The following is a 20148-nucleotide window of genomic DNA, read 5'->3' on the forward strand; positions in this document are numbered from 1 at the left end:
TTGCTGCTTCAAAATCCCCTAAAACTTCTCTATGACTAGTGTCAAATATCTTTTAAGGAAGTTTACATCATATCTTAAAAGCAAAAAAGGTATTGAAATCCATCTTTGCTCCCCCATAAATAGACTATTGAAGTGAAGACTTGTCCTCAGTAATTTCAATTTGCTATTTTCTGCAAATTATAGTAACATCTTTATAGGGAGATCACTTAGAAACTGTCAACACTGTATTTTTAAGGATTCTCCATGATTTTTATTTTTCATATTTTCAGATTCAGTAGATTTTTACAAATTTCACTTCCAATGGAAGTTTGATTTGCTAGATAAGGGCAAAAATTATTTGAATGTATTTTCTTTACCCCAGTGCCATTTGTCTCCATTGTTTTCTAGGAGTTTTTTTTTTTTTTAATTGGAGGATAATTACTTTATAAAATTGAGATGGTTTTTGCCGTACATCAACATAAATAAGCCACAGGTATACTCCTAATCATTTGGAATTTTTTTTTTTTTACCGATTATATGTATACTCTGTTTCTTATTTATTAGTAAAATTTATAGATGTATTGACCTGAGAATGATTCATAGGTCATCCTCATAGATAACACCTTCAGAATTAATGCTGAACCATGAATAATTGCCTTGTGTGTTTGATTTTCTTTAGTTAATTTGGTATCAATATTAAAGGAGTTTGATCTAATCCACACTTCTCAGGTTTCCCCATAAGAATTTGTGGGGTAACATATCGAGTGTCTTTCCAAAGACAAGATACAATGCTGTCTCCTTCATTTCCTTTATCCCCTAATTTTTTTCTTCTTTTATAAAAAAGAGACAGCCTTACAGTTGTTCTTACACAAGTTTGGGGTACATTTTTAGGGTAATAGAGAACCACTTAACTTTGGATTGTGATTTTTAGGCATTAGTGTTATGGGGCAATACTTATTAAGTTATATTGAAAAATGTAAATTATAAGATAAACAATGTCTAGTATTTTTAGGTTTGGCTAACAGAATAAGAGACAGTTCAATTTAAATATACTGTAGTGGGTAATTTTTGTTGCATCAGATGGTACTGACCATTTCAGTTATTTTATAGTAGGTAGGGTTTAGTTATCTGATGACTCTGATCAATGTAGTTATTAAACTGGTTTCTTCAATTGAGATTCTACATGAGTTCAAATTAGATGGGAAAATGTCAGATCTCTTCTTTGATTTATATCATGCAGTACTGACTAAGACTTCATCTACATAGCAACCCCAAAAATGTCAAAGAAAGTTGGAATGGAGCTTTGCCATTTAAATAGCTATGTTGTTTTCATACTCTGTGGTTAATTGGAAAGGTTCTCTACTCTTGAATGATGTAAATATGATAAATATGAAAAAAACATAAGCTTAGCAACAATGTATGATAATGAAATAAAACTTACATAAGAGGTGACCTGTGCGAAGGCTTTTTATCTGTCTTTTTCCTCCCTCTATCCTTCAGTGCCTACAACAGTGAACATATGATGAGTCCTCAGTCTGTTGAATGACAAATGAATAAATCATTTGTTGTGGGGTTCTAGTTTAGAACGCGTCCTCCATCTTTCAAAAATTAAATTGTTTTTCCTTCAGATTAAAATTCCTGTGGGGAAATCAAGGTAAAGAATTACCCTTCTGTATAGAGATACACCGAAATGTTTTTAGAAAAGGAGATTGAAAGAATTGACAAGTTATAAGTGTACCCATGTTACATTTATCTCTTAATTTTGAGCACACGTTTTACCCATACTGGATTCTGGAGACTTGACTGCAATAATCAAATAATAGGCTTCTAATCCAGAGTTCAGCTATCTAGTCATTCACTAGTCAACAAACATTTAGAAATGTTTATTAAAATATCTAAGGAGATTTTTTATTTGTACTGATTATAGAGATTAAAAAACCCAACTGTTAATCTCTAAGATGAAATACTACATGATTATGCTAATTCATGTTTAACTTAAGCTTGATTAGGTTCATTAATTATAAATAATATTTTGGAGAGTTATGACATAAATTTCTTTCTGTTATCTTAAAAAAGATAGAGTCATTCTTCATTTGTTTTTACCCTTAATATGTCTTTCTTCCAACTGGAGTTTGCTAAATCTGTGAAATATTTTACCTTAGTGAAATAAAATTAATGTTTGACCACATCCTAATCATAAAGAATAGTATTTTTGTGTCATATTTTCTCTTTCTTCAGCCAACATGTTATAAAGTCTTTTGAATCACTTATTCCTTATTGTAATCTTGTATAGTGATAGAAGGGATTTAATGACACCCATTTAATAGATAAGGAGGCTAAATGTGGAGGGAGGAATTGGCTATTTATAATCACACAATGAAATATAAACTAAAAGTGGACAAGTGGCCAGGGTAGAATTTTTCTTGGTTGATTAGTCCTATTGTACTGGGAGGTTTCCTAGTAGTTGCTCTTGACATACATACATTTATTTTATGTATTTATTTAGTAATTTGATGCTTTTATACATTACAAAATGATCACCACTTGGTGACTTTCTAACCGGAATTTAAGTACTTGGTGCCTTATCTAAAACCAATTGTTTTTCCTTCTTTTTCTTTACTATTTCAAAGAATAAGGCCGTCTGAAATTTGAGATTCACATAATTTATAAAATCAGCAGACAAAAATCAATTAATTTTTCAAACATAAATTAAAAATTCCCTAATAAAGTATACCAGCTACATGTAATTGCATTCAGAATATTCCACATATTATCTTTTGGTATGTTTTAATTTTTGTAAAACCTTCAAGATTTCTACTGGGAATTCATCAGTCATAAACAACTTTCCCTGAAAAGTTATTTTTATAAATTAATTTGTTCTGAACAAACATTATGATTTTGATTTGGGAAAATTATTCCATGTTACTCTATTTCTTGTGTACATGTGGAGAACAATGTATAGAAATTTAACATTAGCTATCTGTGTTTTTAAAGGATCTGATACAAATCCAATTGTTAATAAATTACTAAATTGTTTTAGTCTGTTTTCTAATAGAATTGCTTATATGTCTTCAGTCATGAACTGACTTCAGGAATTTTTAGAAATTTGAGAATGTATTTTTAAAGTTCCCTCCTCTTCTTCTCTTTTTTAGTTCCAGGTGCAGTATTTGATTTGCAGGTTGCAGAAGTAGAAGCCACAGAAATAAGAATTACTTGGAAGAAACCACGACAACCAAATGGAATCATTAATCAATATCGAGTGAAAGTATTAGTTTCTGAGACAAGAGTGCTTTTAGAAGATACTCTGCTCATTGGAAAAGATGAGGTACTGCACTTGAATTTCTTATTTTGTTGAGCCCTTTTTACCTGGTTTTGGCCCACATAACTTGGGAGATTTGCCAACATGGAAACATAAAATATTTGAGAAGCTTCAAAGTACAAAGTGAAGTAAATTTAGCTATGCTGATAATCTAGCTCATCATATTTCATTTCAAGACATTTATTATTAGTTAGGTGCTATTATTCTTTTTCAGCATATGAAAAATGTTAATTGGGCAATTAAGCAGGACTAAAGGTACTTCCATAAGTGAATATTATTATGGTAATAAAGTTAATGAATTGTTTGGAAGCTCCTGTTAAGATTTAAATACTCCTCCTAAGGTTGTGCTTGCAATTTGGAATAGTTGCCAAAGAAAGGCACAATAACTTTAGTAATTGCTGTTGACAAATGGTTTTGTCCTCATTAGTCTTAGGAAGCCAGATTTCTCAAAGCTACCTCGTTTAAAAATAAGCAATATACATTTGACTAAAGAAATCAAATAAAAGAGATGAAATCATCATAAATATAAAATAAGAGGACAGTGTTTGCTTTTAGTCACACTGGAAGCCTTCTTTTCCCCCTTTGTTTCTATTTGAAAGTGTTGTGTTCGCCAAAAAGTTTGTTCAGGATTTTCTGTAAGACGCTATGGAAAAATCCAAAAGAACATTTTTGCCAACCCAATACAGGCAGCACTAATTTTTCCTTCACCGTCTTCATTCACCTCATCCAGCCAGCTGTTCACCTGGGAAATCCTTCTAAGACTTTAGACTGATTGTATCCAAATATTGGTGGTTCCTGGGGCTCGTGAAAAATATATCTATTTAAGAACAGTGAGTGTACCACACACTGCAACTTGGAGGCCCTGCCTGCTGGTTATTCAGCAGTTAGGTTCCATGTGTTTGGTCCAGAATCATCACTTCTAGCTGTGCTCTTGTTTTTCTCCACGAACATTGTCCATTCTATTCCTAGTCCCAGACTTCCTCCATTTCTGACACCTACCTAAAAGTTACCTTACTGTGTGCTTAATGCATTCTGGCCAACCAGGACTCATTAGTACAAGTTGCTTGACCTCTGGCCCAGGGTTATAGTTTAGTCCAATGTGGACTCCATTCCTCTTGTGTGAAAGATGCTGAGTTGTGCTTTCTCTGATACTTTAGCCGACAGCTCAGGCCCAGGGCAAAAACTTAACCCTCTGCTCCTGCTGAGAAGGCCTTAAATTAGATGCTTCACTTTTTAGGATCGTGTGGCAGATCCCCCACTTCTGCTCATGATATATCTATTGAGTGATAGGCTACACCTCTTTTTCTCTTGAAACTAAGAGATTCTGGAAAGACTTCTTGTGACATGATCCACAATCCCTGTGACATAATAGAGATAACATGAGCTTTGCTATATACAAATCTGGGTTTATATTCTTAATTTGGTCACTTAGTGTGTTTTACAGCAGAGGGCTTAAGTGCATGGACCTAGGAGACAGAATGCTGGGTTTTAAACCTTGCTTTTGCCCTTACTGATGGTTTAACCTTGGAAGAGTAGACCTGAACTCTCTGAACTTGTTTCCTTTTTAAGATAGGCACTCTAAGAGTCTGTGTAACACAGAGTTGTTAGTGAGGATTTAATGGATTAATGTGTGAAGAGCTTAGAACTCCACTTGATGTATGGTGAGTTTGGTGACCTGAATAACTGTGAGCTGTTGTCATTATTAATCATGGCATTGGACCTTTCACCCTCACTGGGACACAATATTAGCTTCCTTCAGTTGCAATAAAAGGAGACATTATACTTTATTTCTGTGATTGCATATCTCTTCATTAGACAGGCCCTTATTGATATTTCTGCTTTCCCGTGTGATTGGTTTACCTTTCAGGAGGCTGATGTGGGGAGACACATGTGGCGGAAGCTCTAAGTCCAGATGAGCTAGAGTTCTAGTCCTGTCTCTGCCTTTTCCTTACCCCATGACCTCATTTTTAAAGCAGAGCTTATATGCCTGCCTTATATTGAAGGGTATGGTGAGGAGTAAAGGAGATAACAGAAAAAAACTCTGGCTTAGTAGATCCTTTTCCTTGGTGTAGGATAAGGAATTTTCTATTCACTCTTTAACTTCTCAGAGTATAGCCTCCACACCGCATCCTAAGAATTTTTGAAATCCTTGAAGTCTTGTTAGAATTTACCAGTGACCTCCCACATGTCAAATAAGGCGGATCTATGTTTTTAACTGTCCTCATCTTCCCTGTGTCCTTGACAATTCATTCCTTTACCTCCAACTATCCAGCTTTTGACACAACCACTTTCTCCCTAGTACTCGCTCCACTGGCATATACTGAAACTTTGCAAAAAAAGCTTGACTTGTACTATGACAAATGAATACTTAAGAAAGCTAGTTCTTTTACTACTTTCTAATTCCTTCCTGAGAGTTCTGTCTTCAGCCACTTCCTTTTGACAGCCTCACAGATTCAGTCACTGCTTCCTATTTGCATGACTCTTTCAACGTGTTTTCCATGATGATTTTTCTGACACTCTGCATCCCTAATTACAATCATTTGTGGTGAAGTTCTGCCAGGACGCATCACATTTAAACTCATCTACCCCCATAAAACAGAACAGAACAAGCATCTTTTTTGAGACAATAGGACTTGGTTCTTGATTGGAAGGAGGAGACGGTAGAGGTAGATAGAAATCCTGGGACAGTGATAGGGACCTATTCGTTTTCCAATGGGACAGAAGGAGAAAGTCTGTAAGGGCAATTGATAGTTTTAGTGATCAATAACAAGGTCAGAAGAGAGACTGAATTGAAACTCAGATAGGAAATAACAGCCTTAGAATTCCCTATCCCCTTGGATTGGTCACATCACAGATCTCTGATCTGAAAGTCATTGTCGAAGCATTTGGGAGGCTTTTGTGGCATTTTTATATGTCTGATGTCTTTCTTTTTGGATAATGGCACCATTATCTTTGTGAGGGCTTGGAATCTTGGAATTACCTCTGACTTTGGTTATACTTAGCATTTAATAGCTACTCAGTGTTGAGGCCAGTTCAAAGTGTAACCTTCATACCTCTGTGTTCCATTTTTGTGTCCTCACTCTAGCTCAGGATTGCCTGGACTATTTTTGTTAGCTTACTACACTAGTTTTCCATTGTATAACGGTTTTCCACAAGCTTAAAACAATTCACATTTATCATCTCGCAGTTTCTGTGGGTCAGGAATTCAGACAGCTTGTATAGGTTCCCTGCTGAGGGTCCCATAAGGCTGCTGTTAAGGGTCTTACCTTCCTGTGTTCTCATATGGATGCTCAACCGGGGAAGAATCTACTTCTTGGCTGACTTAGATTTTTGGCAGATTTAATTTCCTTTTGATTATAGAACTGAGGGCCCTGGATCCTTGCTGACCCTTTGACTAGAGACTATCCTTAGCTCCAGCTCATTGGGGTCCCCCACAGTTTCTTGCCACAGAACTTTCCCAACATGGCATTCCCTTCATCAAGCTAGCAAGGACAGTCTGTATAATATAACCATGGTAGTGACATCCCATCGCCTTTCCCTCAGTCCATTGGTTGGATGAAAATCACACTTCCCAGGCAAGAGGAAGGGATTATACAAAAGCATGAACAGCAGGAGGTAGGGATGGTAGAAGGATCATGAGAGAGGCTATGCTCTGCAGTCTCTGGGTTACAGTCCATCCAGATTGAAGTATTAATGCATTTACACTATAAAAGTAAATAAAAAATGAGAATGGACTTGGAACATGAATATGCATCTATTTTAGTAATTAATGCTTTTCTTTTGTAGCAGAAAGTCAATTGATACTGTCTAAAGTAAGTAACTCTTTGCGACACCATGGACTATACAGTCCATGGATTCTCCAGGCCAGAATACTGGAGTGGGTAGCCTTTCCCTTCTCCAGGGGATCTTCCCAACCGAGGGATTGAACCCAGGTCTCCCACAGTGCAGGCTGATTCTTTACCAGCTGAGCCACAAGGGAAGCCTAAGTGACCCTTAACGAAAAAGTAAAACATATTATCTAGTGATTTTAGAAGTAACACCATAAGAACTGGAACAGAAATGATTAAAAGTGTTGCTTCCAACAAATATACAAATATTGAATCATTATGTTGCACACTGGAAAGCAATTTGATGTTATATGTTGATTATATCTTAGTTAAAAAGAAAGACTTGATTTCAAAATCTCAAAAAAATGTTTCTAGAGAGTAAGACTTGCAGTTGGAAAGCTACAGACAGGAAAATATTATTTTCATTGTAAATCCTTCATCAGCTACCTGCATACATTGTGATGATGACACTTTTCAAAAAGTATTAAAATATAATCATCCTGTGCTAGGTTTGATCTGATATCATCACCCTTATTGAAATTTTTTCCAGTGACCTCTCATGACTTGTTTGTTTCTTAATAGACCGGAGTTATTTAAGCATGCTGAAATATGTATAGGATTTTACTCTCACTATTTAAACACGTGTTTGATTAAAAAAAAAAACATTGAAAATTTAATCTCAGGGTTTGAGGACTTTTATTTCAACTTCCAAGTTTATATATGAAGGTAATCAATCACATGACTAATAAATGATTGGAGATCCAGCCTCTGCTAAAATATTTGATCAACTCTGACAATAGGGTATCCACGACCATGTAATCAGTTCCTATTCTATAAACTTTAAATCATGCTTCTTTGTGGTCTCACAAAGGCATGCATTTCTTAGGTAACTATAAAGTTCCAGGCACTATGATAGGTCCAGAACATAAAGAAGAAACTACCATGTTCTTTAACAGTTTTGAACTGAAGTGTTTGTTCTCTAATGTTTACCAGTTTATCCCATTTCTTCTCTCCAGACCCACACGGTAGCTTAGAGTAGCTGGGATTCGCAACCAGGGAAATGTATTCCAGTCCTACCTCTTCTATGACTAGTTTTATGAACTTGAACAGCTGACTGTAAAATGGAAATGATAATATCTTTTTCTTTGGGATATAATCAAGTGATATCACACGGATAAAAATATTTATCACTGTACTTGACACAGAGTAACTTTAAATGTTGGTGTCTCCAGCAGTAATAACAATATGCAGTGATTTAACTTTTTATCATTTGAAAATAATCGTCATGGTTTCCCTAAGGCTTAATATCCTCAGTTTCTCATCAGTCATTCATATTATTGATTACTCTCCTGTGTATTTATTTTCCAGTTTATCAGTGAGCCTCTTTCTCAGCTGAACACTATATTCCATATGACTAGAGCCAAATTGAGCAGAATTATTTTCTCCTTTAGCATGAATTTTCTGCTTCTATCAATGCAAAGAATAAAATTCATTTATTTGGGATACTTATTCCACTAAGTTTAAAAAATCCTAAAGTCCACTCTTCATTAACTGCTCTCTAGTTGAATTTCACACTCAGATCTCATTCTGTACTTCTGTACTTGTTTTTCAGAGCTAAATCCTGAAGGATTTTCTCCCCAAAGACATCTTGCTATGTAGTGTCACAAATTTCTGAGATTTGTATAGATATATCTTTTCATCCAACATATTTCTCAAGTATATAAATGTTTGTCAGTGGTGAACATAGAACGCAAGCCAAATGCTTGGTCAATGGCTCCAGAATGAGGCTGAGGACAAGACTCGAAAGTAGTGTAGGAATTCTAGAGATGTTTACTTTATTGAGCATTAGGAACACAGACAGAATCAAGCCTTAAGGATTTGTCACCCTGCAGAATGATACAGTTTCCGTTAGAAGGCTTCCAAATATATACTAATTATAAAATTCTTTTTACCACTGGTTGAAAATAGTAAAAATCATGTTATAGTTTATAATAAAATATGGAAGCATTTCTTAAGAATAAGTCAACATTTTCATTAAATCAATTGAGCAGACTTCCAGAAAGTGTAAATTGATAGATATAGTGAAGTTTTTGAAAATACAATCTTATTAGCTGTAATGAAGACTGTTGCATGTAGAATCGGGTTGGTTTATTCAGGTGGATTAGGAACTGAACTCTGAAGACTTCTAATTCTTTCATATCAATTACAAAGACTCCTAGGTAGCATATGAGAAGGCTTTCATGTTGAGGAATTGTGACATTGCCTAACTCAGATGTTCTCGATCGAGGGCAGTTTTGCCCTCCAGGAGACGTTTCACGATCTCTGAAGTTTTCATTGTCACCACAGGGAATATGTTTCTAGTGGGTAGGGACCAGGGAGGCTGGTCCCTACAATGCCCTGCACAGCTCCCTATAACAAAAAAATTCTCAAACATGGAAGGTCATTAGTCCTAGGGTTGAGAATACTAGACTAACTCAATGAGGCCAAACTTGGGGGAGTTGTGATAGGCCTTTATTTCCTTCTCTATGACTCATTTCCACTCCTATTTCTCAGCCACTTCTCATTACTTTAAGTTCTGATTCTTTCCTATCATTTTTACTCTTAAAATTATTTCTTTTTCATCCTTTGAAAAACCTAATCCCTGTTTTAAAGAGGCGAAGTGTGAGAAATAGTCACAACGTGACACACTTGGTGATCGTTAGTAACCTTTTGGATTTTTACAAAACCAGTTCAAATTTATAAGTTCAAATCACTTATAGTTAGGGAGGGTCCTTCCAGTGTATTTGGGAGAAGTTCAGATAGTCAAAATTACTCAGTCACCTCTTAGGCTGGAACAGTAATTTGTCAACAGAGATGCTTAACTTAGTTAATTGATGGGATGCTACAGCTTAACTCTCAAAAATGTATCTGACATTGGTATAACATATTGTGAGATTTAATGCAAAATCACAGTTCAGGGGAAATTCTTTGTATTGCCCTGTTGTACCCTCTGTAAATGCTTTGTACACTGGATTCTCAAAGGGTGGTTGATTGATAGTGGAAACAGCTGTGTGGCTCAGGCATAAACTATTGACTGGAATACCAGAGCATCTCTGAATTATGTGTTTGTGATTCATGCCTTCTCTGATTTCCCAGTGGAAGTAAAGTTGAAGTGTGCCTTGGAAGGTGGAAGATCTTTAGTTTGTTCCAAGTATGGTTCCTTATCCAGAGTGCTTTATCATAATATTTTTGGAGTAAATATTATTGATATCTCCCTGCTTTTCATCACAATACTTCCCTGGGTAAAGAAATAAGATTTAGATAATTTTATCTTATAAATATCATTTGAAGAATTAGATATATCTTTGCATTTTTTCTCAGTTTTATTTCTCGGAAAAGTTAATATTCAAATGATCTGCCTTTGTAACTAGTTAAATAAGTAAGCAGCCTTAAAATTCCTTGCCTTCCTGATATTTTTCTGAGCATCTACTTTTTAAAAAAAAATACTAAGTGCTTTATGTTCATAAGGAATTAGAAGGCTGTTTTGGGCTCAACTCAAAAAATAATTAAAAGATAGGTGTACCAAAATTTATAAATTAAAAAAATCTATATTATGAATTAATTAGAAATTCTGAGGGTGCAAGAACACGGATTTGGAAGGAATAGAGTGATTTTCTTCTTTGAAAAAAAATCTTCTTAAAAAAAAAAGCGCTTGGAGGTGAGTCTTGAAGAAATTGACAAAAAAATAGTAGCTCTTAAAACATTGTCTTTTTTTCCCCAATACTTCATTTTGGAAAATTTTGAACTGGTATAAATGAAAGAAAAAAGAGTATAATGTGTATCCATTAACCTATCACCTGGATTCCATAATTATCAACATGCTGTCTGTTGCCATCTCTCATTTTTCCTGTTGATGCAGGTGTATTTTAAAATAAATTCCAAGGGAGGTGGGAGGGGGGATCGGGATGGGGAATACGTGTAACTCCATGGCTGATTCATGTCAATGTATGACAAAACCCACTGAAATGTTGTGAAGTAATTAGCCTCCAACTAATAAAAAAAATAAATAAATAAATATAAAATAAAATAAATTCCAGAGTTCATATCTTTTTGCTCTTATGTGCCTACGTATGGATTCCTAAAAAATACTGAAATTCTAATTCATTATGTAATTCCATTATCACAATTGACACAATTACTAATATTGTCTTGATATCATCTAAACCTAGGTTATTTTCAGATTTTTTCATTGTTTCAATCTATCATGCTGTGTGGAAAGAATGGAGAGAGTTCTCTTGCTGTCCTAATGTAAAACTCTACTGTATATACTTGTAACATGCTCATGATGTTTTATTTCATGTCATTATTTGCTACTTTGGTGAACTTGATTCATGTGGCGTACATGAATATTCCTCAGATCCATAGCCTTACATAGGTCTGTCTTGAACTGTTTGAAAACTATTGCCATGTAATTTTGTTCATGTCTGTAACTTCACTTGATTATAGGTTATTATTATTGACATATACCCAGTAGTCATGCAGGCTGCTCACACCTGGTATACAAATGAGGACATATAGATGGCAAAGTAAAACACATTTTAATAAGACAGTAGGCCTAGACAACTTATTATTGGGTGGTAAGCAGTTAAAATATTTTAGTCACGAAACTTTGCATGAGGACGGCTATTTTTCTTTTTTACCATTTTTGAGTCAGAGATAAATTATTTCATTTTTCACATAATACAGTATGGAGTTTTAAGATATGGAATTGATCATAACAGGCTACAATGATGCAGGATTTTAATAGTTTCAGAATGAAAATTTGGAGTGTAAGGGAGACAGTAGTCATGGAAATAATATTATCTTTAAAAAATTTATCATTTCAAAGTTACTGGTTTTTGAAACTAGTACTTGATTGAAGCCATTATTAAGTGTAACCATCACTGTCTTTGCAAATATTTATTTCCAGGTGCAGTATATAAACCCCATGGCTCCAGAAACTGTGAGCATAGTAGAGTCAATGGCAGGATTATTTGAGGGCTCAGCAGAGATGTCTTCTGACCTGTACTCACTTGCTTCAGTTATATATAACAATCATCCACATAATTACTTTCCTGTGAGCGGCAGAGCTGAAGACCAGCCTTCAGCATTTGGTAGGTACATTTTTTTGTTCTGTGTGAAATGTATTTAAACCACCAGTACTAGCTAGCACAGATATGAACCTTAGCTCAGAGTTCAACCCAATTATTAATGGTCCATGGGCTGGAGTCTGATTTTTTTTCTTTAACTGTTGGATAACCTCATGCGGCAAATGGAAATGCCACACACGCAGGAGCTGGCCCCTCCTAACCCATCTGACCTTCCTCCAGAGAAAGTAGCACCCGAGAGTCTCCAGCCAAGCTGCAGAGACAATCAGTTATTACAGTTGCCAAAGCAGGTGTGATGGGAAAGGATTAACATATCTTCAAATCATTCACAGGCCTCACACTCTCTGCAGCTTTTGACTAATAGGTTTTCAAATGTCACTGAAGGTAAATAGGTCAGAAAGTTACAACTCTAGTGCATGGGGTGATCAACAGGTGGAGGTGACCCCAGTGACGTGGTGATGTCATTAGTGCACACACTTACTCTTCAGGGTCAAGGGATCTTTTTGTTTCTATAAGGAGAATGTCATATATAGTGAATTAAAAATATTTGGTTAGAAGAAAGAGATCTAAGTTATCTGTTTTTTCTAAAATGCTAAGTGAGAAAAAAGGTTTTCTCTTGTTGCTTTTTCTCTATTTGGTATTTGGTCCCTTCCAAATTAAAATTTGTTATATTGATGGCAGAATTTGGCAAAAGTATCACATTGCATTCAATATATGCTTATTTCATTTACTGACATGTTTTTCCTGAGCAAAGAAGACAATTTTTAGAAGACACTAAAAATTAAGAGGCCCATGATTTCTGATACAGATTTAAAAAAAAATACTTGCTTTGGCCTAAAGCACTAATTATCACTGTTGGAAGTGCATAGTCTAAATAAGTCAAAAATAAAAACAACTAACTTATTTTTTGAAATAGGGATTTTTTGAAATCCTTGTCCAGACATATTTATGTGGCAGTTTTATAAGCATGTTTGCTTTAAATCATTAATGGATTTTTCAAATGTGTGGTGAATTTTGAGTCCAAATAAAATCTTATTTCCATGATTTTTATATCTTAATGCAGCATTGACTTATAATATTTCAATTTGATGTTATTGCCCAGTTGTTTTTTAGGGAAAGAATTCCTAACCTTGTCTTTTTCAGAAAGTTATATTTTTTCAAAACACTAATCTCTTTTTCTGGGATAGTGTATAACAGCTAGCAAAACTATATTATGGGCACACAATGTCTATATATGTTATTGGAGTACATTCGGTATATTTATGATTAATTATGTATCTACCTTTCATATAAGGGATTACATGGAGAGATTAAGGGATATTGTGAAATTGGGTTTAAAATTTCACTGTGGAAGCAAAAATGATTTTGATCACAAAGCCAGATACTTGTTAAATGTTTTAAAAACTGGTTTCAAATAGGAACTTCAAGGAATCAGTATATCACTGACGTTGCTGCTCAACAGCTGTCCTACGTTATCAGGAAACTTGTACCTTTCACTGAGCACATGATTAGTGTATCTGCTTTCACCATCATGGGAGAAGGACCACCAACGGTCCTCAGTGTTAGGACTCTTGAGCAAGGTAAGAATATATTTCCTCTGAAATAGTTACCTGCAGATATTGCTCTGGTACATTATAATACTTTTCATTCATACTAATTTTTCATTCTTCTTCTCAAGTGCCAAGCTCCATTCAAGTTATAAACTATAAAAATATTAGTTCTTCATCTATTTTGTTATATTGGGATCCTCCAGAATATCCTAATGGAAAAATAACTCATTATACAATTTATGCAATGGAACTGGATACAAACAGAGCGTTCCAGATGACTACTATAGATAACAACTTTCTCATAACAGGTAGAACAGAATTTTGTTTTGACATTCTTATCCTGATGGAAAATGCACATCTCTCTATGCCATTCAACACTGTGGGGTACATGTTGCATCATTGCAGATTTTGTTGTGCTGTGCTTCCATGGATATCTTTAAAAATACTTGCAGAAATAACTTCATTAAATGTTGTTTTTCTTTCACTATATTTATCTGCAAATAAAGTCATCAGACCACAGGTATCCTAAGAATATACTTGACCTATGGAATGTTATGCCTGGTACATCAAAATAATTCAGTATTGAAGGCTTGATTGACTGTATATGACCATCAGCTGAAGTAATTGAGCTGACGTGGTATTTGTGCCAAATCAGCTACATTCCTTGCAGTGTGCCAAAAATTTTCTTCAGTCTCAGACCATTGCCTTGATATTTTAGGAGAGAACTAAAACCTCATCAAGATGGAAGGCTCTCATACCAAGGAAGTTTGGGAGATTGGGATTATAGGAGACTGATTTAGAGAACCAGTCTCCCAGATAAGTTATTTTCACTAGTCTTGTGTTAAATGGCACTAATCCAGGAATAGTATTCTAGGGACTTTGAACAAATGGCCTATTTTCCTTACAGGGTTAAAGAAATACACAAAATATAAAATGAGAGTGGCTGCTTCAACCACTGTTGGAGAAAGTTCTTTGTCCGAAGCAAATGACATCTTCGTGAGAACTCCAGAAGATGGTAAGAATGTTAGGTGCAGCTTTAATAAAAAGAAGCAAGTGGTGTTGCATGCTTACTGTCATCTACCTCGTGCTGCCTTTAGTGTCTGAAGCAATAAACATGAAAAAATAAACATATTGGTTTTTTCCCCCAGAACCAGAATCGTCACCTCAAGATGTTGAAGTTACCGATGTTACTGCTAGTGAAATAAGTTTGAAGTGGTCACCACCTCAGAAACCCAATGGGATTATTGTTGCCTATGAAGTGCTCTATAGAAATGTAAATACCTTATTCATGAAGAACACCTCAACAACAGACATAATTTTAGGGGAGTTAAAACCTTACACCCTCTATAACATTTCTGTAAGGTCATATACCAGATTTGGCCATGGTGATCAATTATCTTCTATACTTTCTGTGAGGACTTCTGAGACTGGTAAGTTTTTTCCCCTTGTGTATGTATGTAATATATGTGTATATTTTTCCCCTTGTGTATGTATGTGAAGTATGTAATATACTTCACATACATATTAGTGAAGTAAACATGGCCAATAATTGTCATATTGTTTTATATTTTACATGACCTGAAGTCTGTCATTCTGTTCTGTATAATCCAGGAATTTATATGATCTTTGTGGAAAGGTGTGGGAAAAGACTTGCTGTGTAAATTTTTAAAATCTGATTTACATATAAGGGAACTCTGGAATAAAAGTCAGTGTTTTCTTTTTTCCAAAGGAAGTATCTTGAGACATCAGAAGTGCTTTCAATGTACCTATAAATTAGGTGGTTTTGAAACTAGGAAATAGCAGAGACACATTCATAAGAATAGAATCCTATACTACATATAATCTTTATAAATTCTGTGTACATCCATATGCATCTATCTATAAATATATATTTATACATATATATGTATAGATATGTGTGTGTGTGTTAGTCACTCAGTCGTGTCTGACTCTGCGACCCCATGGACTGTAGCCCACCAGGCTTCTCTGTCCAAGGGATTCTCCAGGCAAGAGTACTGGAGTGGGTTGCCATTTCCTTCTCCAGGGGATTTTCCTGACCCAGGGATCGAACCCACATTTCCTGCACTGCAGGTGGATTCTTTACTGTCTGAGCCACATATGTAAAGATGTAAGTAGATCTATAGATGTATAACCCAGGTATCCTGCATTTCAGGCAACTTCTTTACCATCTGAGCCACCTGGGAAGCCCATAGATGTATATAGACTTAATACATGTAAATTCTATACAAATTCTATGCATCTGTCTATGCACATGTGTATATCTATGTACATTCTTGAGGTGTATATCTAGGCAGAGGTGTAGAGTCTGAGCACAGAAGGACATGCCTGGGGAAGCCTCACAGAGGAGTTAGCATTGGACCTTAATCTTAAAGAATCAGGTGGAATGGACATTATATAGGTTGTTGTGGCCAGGGTGTGCATCCCATATAAATGAAATAATGTAAGCAAAGAATTAATTGTGTTTCAGTTTCAGTGTACAAGAGCAAATAGCACAAAGTAAGACATTTGCCTGATGATCTTAGTGCATTGTTTATATTATGCTTATAAACATATCCTGGAGCATCACTTTTAGGCCAACTCTGTAGTACATGCCTAGAGTTAAACTAAATGTAAAGTTACTATCTTATCCCTACATTTTAAAAAATAAATATTTGTTGACTGGCTTAATGACTGTTCATATACATCATAATTGGCTAAATATCAGCAATTTCATATGGTTCATCCAGATGCTGTAGGTGAGGCCCTGTCTCTGACCTTGAGGAATCAGGGATCTAGTAAACCAGCTTACCTTTGGGCAAAAGTACTCTCTTGAGACTGGTCACAGAAATTAATAAAATAAATTGATATAAAATTGACCATAGAGGATAACACAGACGGTAAAGAATCCATCTGCAGTGCAGGAGATCTGAGTTTGATCCCTGGGTCGGGAAGATCCCCTGGAGAAGGGAATGGTAACCCACTCCAGTACTCTTGCCTGGAGAATTCCATGGAAGAGGTGCCTGGGGGGCTATAGTCCATGGGGTTGCAAAGATTCAGATACAACTGAGCGACTGACACTTTTTTTTTCACTTTTCATCCTCTTGAGACTGTCACTTAAATTAATAAAATGAAATGACCTAAAATTGATCACAGGGGATGACAACAGTTGTAATGGCAGGAATGAGTAATGAAAAGAGCGGTTTTTTTTTTAATCATCATAAATTGTATATTATGGTGCAAAGTAATTGTTATTATATATATTAGCATGCTTCATTGCTTTTATAAACATATGGAAAATGAGAATTTTTGAGAAGAGTCTCTACCTGGTTTCATTTTACACCATGTCAAAGAAAGAAGCATATTTTAAGTACCTGCAGCATATTCTTCTATTGACTTTCACAAAAAGTGCCTTTTTAATTCTACAATAAAGCAATAAGGTATTATTACCTGCATTCCTAATGAAAAACTGAGGTCTGTGAGGTTCATCCTTCCAACAAATATTCAGCAAATAATTTATACTATAGCAACCTTTACCTGGGCTCTATTAGCACTGTTCAAGAAAATGCATTTCCACCCTCCTAAAGTTAATATTAATTACTGAGTGTTTGACAGGCAATGGAATCTGCATCAGTGACTTTTCCTAGATCATGTCTAGATCACCAATTTGAGTTCTTTTTGCAACAGAGGTAGCTAGAATTTTAAACATAATCTCAAGATGTCATTTGAAGCAGGATGTGCTCAGAAGCAACTGTTTATTCCCAGGGATCAATGTTCTTGTTAAATACAATAAATACACCCTCTACTCTGTCTCTAAAAATCAAGATCCCACTTTTCAATATTGTTTCATGAGAAATTGAGAGCTGTGCTAACTCAGCTAACTACAAAAGCTAACTACAGCTAATTAATAGTTTTAATGCTGCTAATTACAAATAGGAGCAAATTATTTGTTCAGATGTTTTATCTTGATTGGGGAATTAGAGTTTATAATGTTTGAAAGTAAAATCCTCATGTTTAAGCAGGAAAAATCAATATAGGATAGATCTTGTAGGTGTGTTTTAAGTATAGAATGTGTACTTAATAAACAAACTTGAGATTAATTTATACTTTCTCATACTTAGGGCACAGTAACCATGTAAAGAATTTTAAGTTCCCATACAGATTATCCTTTGATGATCTATATATGTATATTTTCTTTCCTTTCCTTTTTTAAGACATAATTTTCTTTACAGTAAGCCTTAACCACTGCCTTGAGTAAGTCTGAATTGGGGCAATAACTACTAGGGGATTGTAACTTAGTTGTTGATCAAAACTTTGTGTGGGATGTATAAGTTTATTCATGTTAATGAAATGCATTTTATTACTTTCTCTATGTAACATTAAAACTATCCATGCCAAACAATAATCTTCTGGTGTACCCAAGATAACATCCCACTATTTTAGGATGCTTGTGAACAAATTGTTCTTTATTTTTATGTTTTAATAGCTTCAGCTTATTCCAACTGATATAATAAATACTTTTCATTCATGAGTTATCCATTTTACATGCTACTTCTACAATTGGAAGCACCATTCTATTTCAGAAAAATTTAAATATGTGATTACAATTCAATTCACCAAGTCATTAAATCTGTCTTGCTTTATTTTCCCTTAAGATTCAGCATGGGTTATCCCCTAAGGAGAAATGAATAAAAATGCATAGGATGTAAGCCTGAGGTCAGGGCTGCATATTTATATCCTGACTGCTGGTGGTAGGTAGGCAGGTAAATCCACAGGGACGAGTTAGTGAATTCCAATGAGAATTTTTCAAAATCACAAGTTATACTGATTTATAAAATTCAAGCGAGCATCACTAATTCCTTTTTTCCCTTGCAATTAAAGAGCTATTCAATTCAATCTCACTTACTTAGATGTAAATTACTTTCCTTAGATGTAAGTTTACTTTCCTTAGATGTAAATTTCTCCTTTGTTTTAAATATATTCTGTACCATCTTGAGCATAGGCTTTCATTCACTGAACAAACTTTGTATGGATTCCATATCACGTACTACCACTGAACCAGGCACTATAGTTACAGCAGTAAGTAAGGCAGGATTTCTGTCTCTCTGGAATTTAATATTCTAGAAGGGTCAGAGAAGATACACTAGTAAACAAATAATATATATGATTTTTGATACTGGCAAATTCCTTGAAAAAAAATCAGGAAAAGAAAAGAGAGTTATAGAAAAATGAGCAGACAATCTGAGATGGAAGACTGAGAAAAGGCCTCTCTGAGGAGGTTATATTTGCCTAGAGATATTAGTAATTTGTGAGATTTATGTAGATGAGGATAAGGAAGAAAATGTTCCAAAGGAGGAATAGCAATTACCACGTTCCTGAAGAGGGAAGGCACTTGATGTGTCTGAGGAAGAGGAGACCATTCCTCCTATTTGAGCAGTGTGAGTTACGGGATATAACTAGCAGATGAGGAGGGAGAGAGAGAGGCAGAGGTGGGCCATGCCTTCGTGGGTGCCATACTAAGGAATGTGATGTTTAATTTTAATGTGAAGCTATTGGAGAATTAGGCGATGAGAGTTTGGTATGTTTTGCAGTTTTAGAAGATTGCTTCTGGATATATTGGATGTGGGAATAAAGAGGAAACTGAAGATTTACTATTAGGCTTTTGGCCTAAGCATCTTGGTGAATGAGGTGCCATTTACTGAAATGAGGAAGTCTGGGGAGGAGATCAGGTTGGAGAAATCTTAGGAGTTCATGTTTTGAACATGTTTGAAATACTCAAGTGCCTGTCGTGAAGGCAATTTGGCATGTAAATTTAAAACTCATGGAAAGGATCCAGGGTTGAATATATAATCTAAAAGCATCACCATATGTTGGGTGAGTGCAGAGAGAGTTGAAAAGAAGCATACCACTATGTCCTCAGGTAATAGGACATAGACACTTTGGGAAGTCAAGGAGGAGCCAGTCAAGGACTAAGCAGGAGTGGCCAGTGAGGTCGGAGGAGAGTCAGGAGAAGGTTCTGTCTTGGGAGTCTAATGAATAGATATTTTAAATTAGAAGCAATTTGTTTCCTATGTCAAGTGCTACTGAGTGAAGTGATGGTGGTTTAGTCACTAAGTTGTGTCTGACTCTTGCTACCTCATGGACTGTAGCCTGACAGGCTCCTCTCTGTCCATGAGATTTCCCAGTCAAGAGTGTTGCAGTGGGTTGCCATTTCCTTCTCCAGAGGATCTTCCTGACCCAGGGATCGAACTTGCATCTCCTGCATCGCAAGCAGATTCTTTACCACTGAGTTACGAGGGAAGCCCCTGACAGTGAAGTAACGGCACACGATCGATTAGTGGTTTGGCAGG

The 20148-nt window shown here is 35.4% G+C and overlaps 1 protein-coding gene across 4 annotated transcripts in view; it reads left to right on the forward strand.

Annotated features, from left to right (window-relative positions):
* PTPRQ (protein tyrosine phosphatase receptor type Q) overlaps window positions 1-20148 on the forward strand; it is a 291398-nt gene that overhangs the window by 83607 nt on the left and 187643 nt on the right. For all 4 annotated transcript variants that reach the window (XM_065934147.1, XM_065934148.1, XM_065934149.1 and 1 more), the window contains exons 27-32: window positions 3132-3304; window positions 12074-12257; window positions 13670-13831; window positions 13930-14109; window positions 14709-14816; window positions 14950-15231. In XM_065934147.1, coding sequence (XP_065790219.1) covers window positions 3132-3304; window positions 12074-12257; window positions 13670-13831; window positions 13930-14109; window positions 14709-14816; window positions 14950-15231 — 1089 coding nt within the window. The remainder of the gene's footprint in view (window positions 1-3131; window positions 3305-12073; window positions 12258-13669; window positions 13832-13929; window positions 14110-14708; window positions 14817-14949; window positions 15232-20148) is intronic.

Source organism: Muntiacus reevesi, chromosome 4 (assembly GCF_963930625.1).
Source record: "Muntiacus reevesi chromosome 4, mMunRee1.1, whole genome shotgun sequence".
NCBI lineage: Eukaryota > Metazoa > Chordata > Mammalia > Artiodactyla > Cervidae > Muntiacus > Muntiacus reevesi.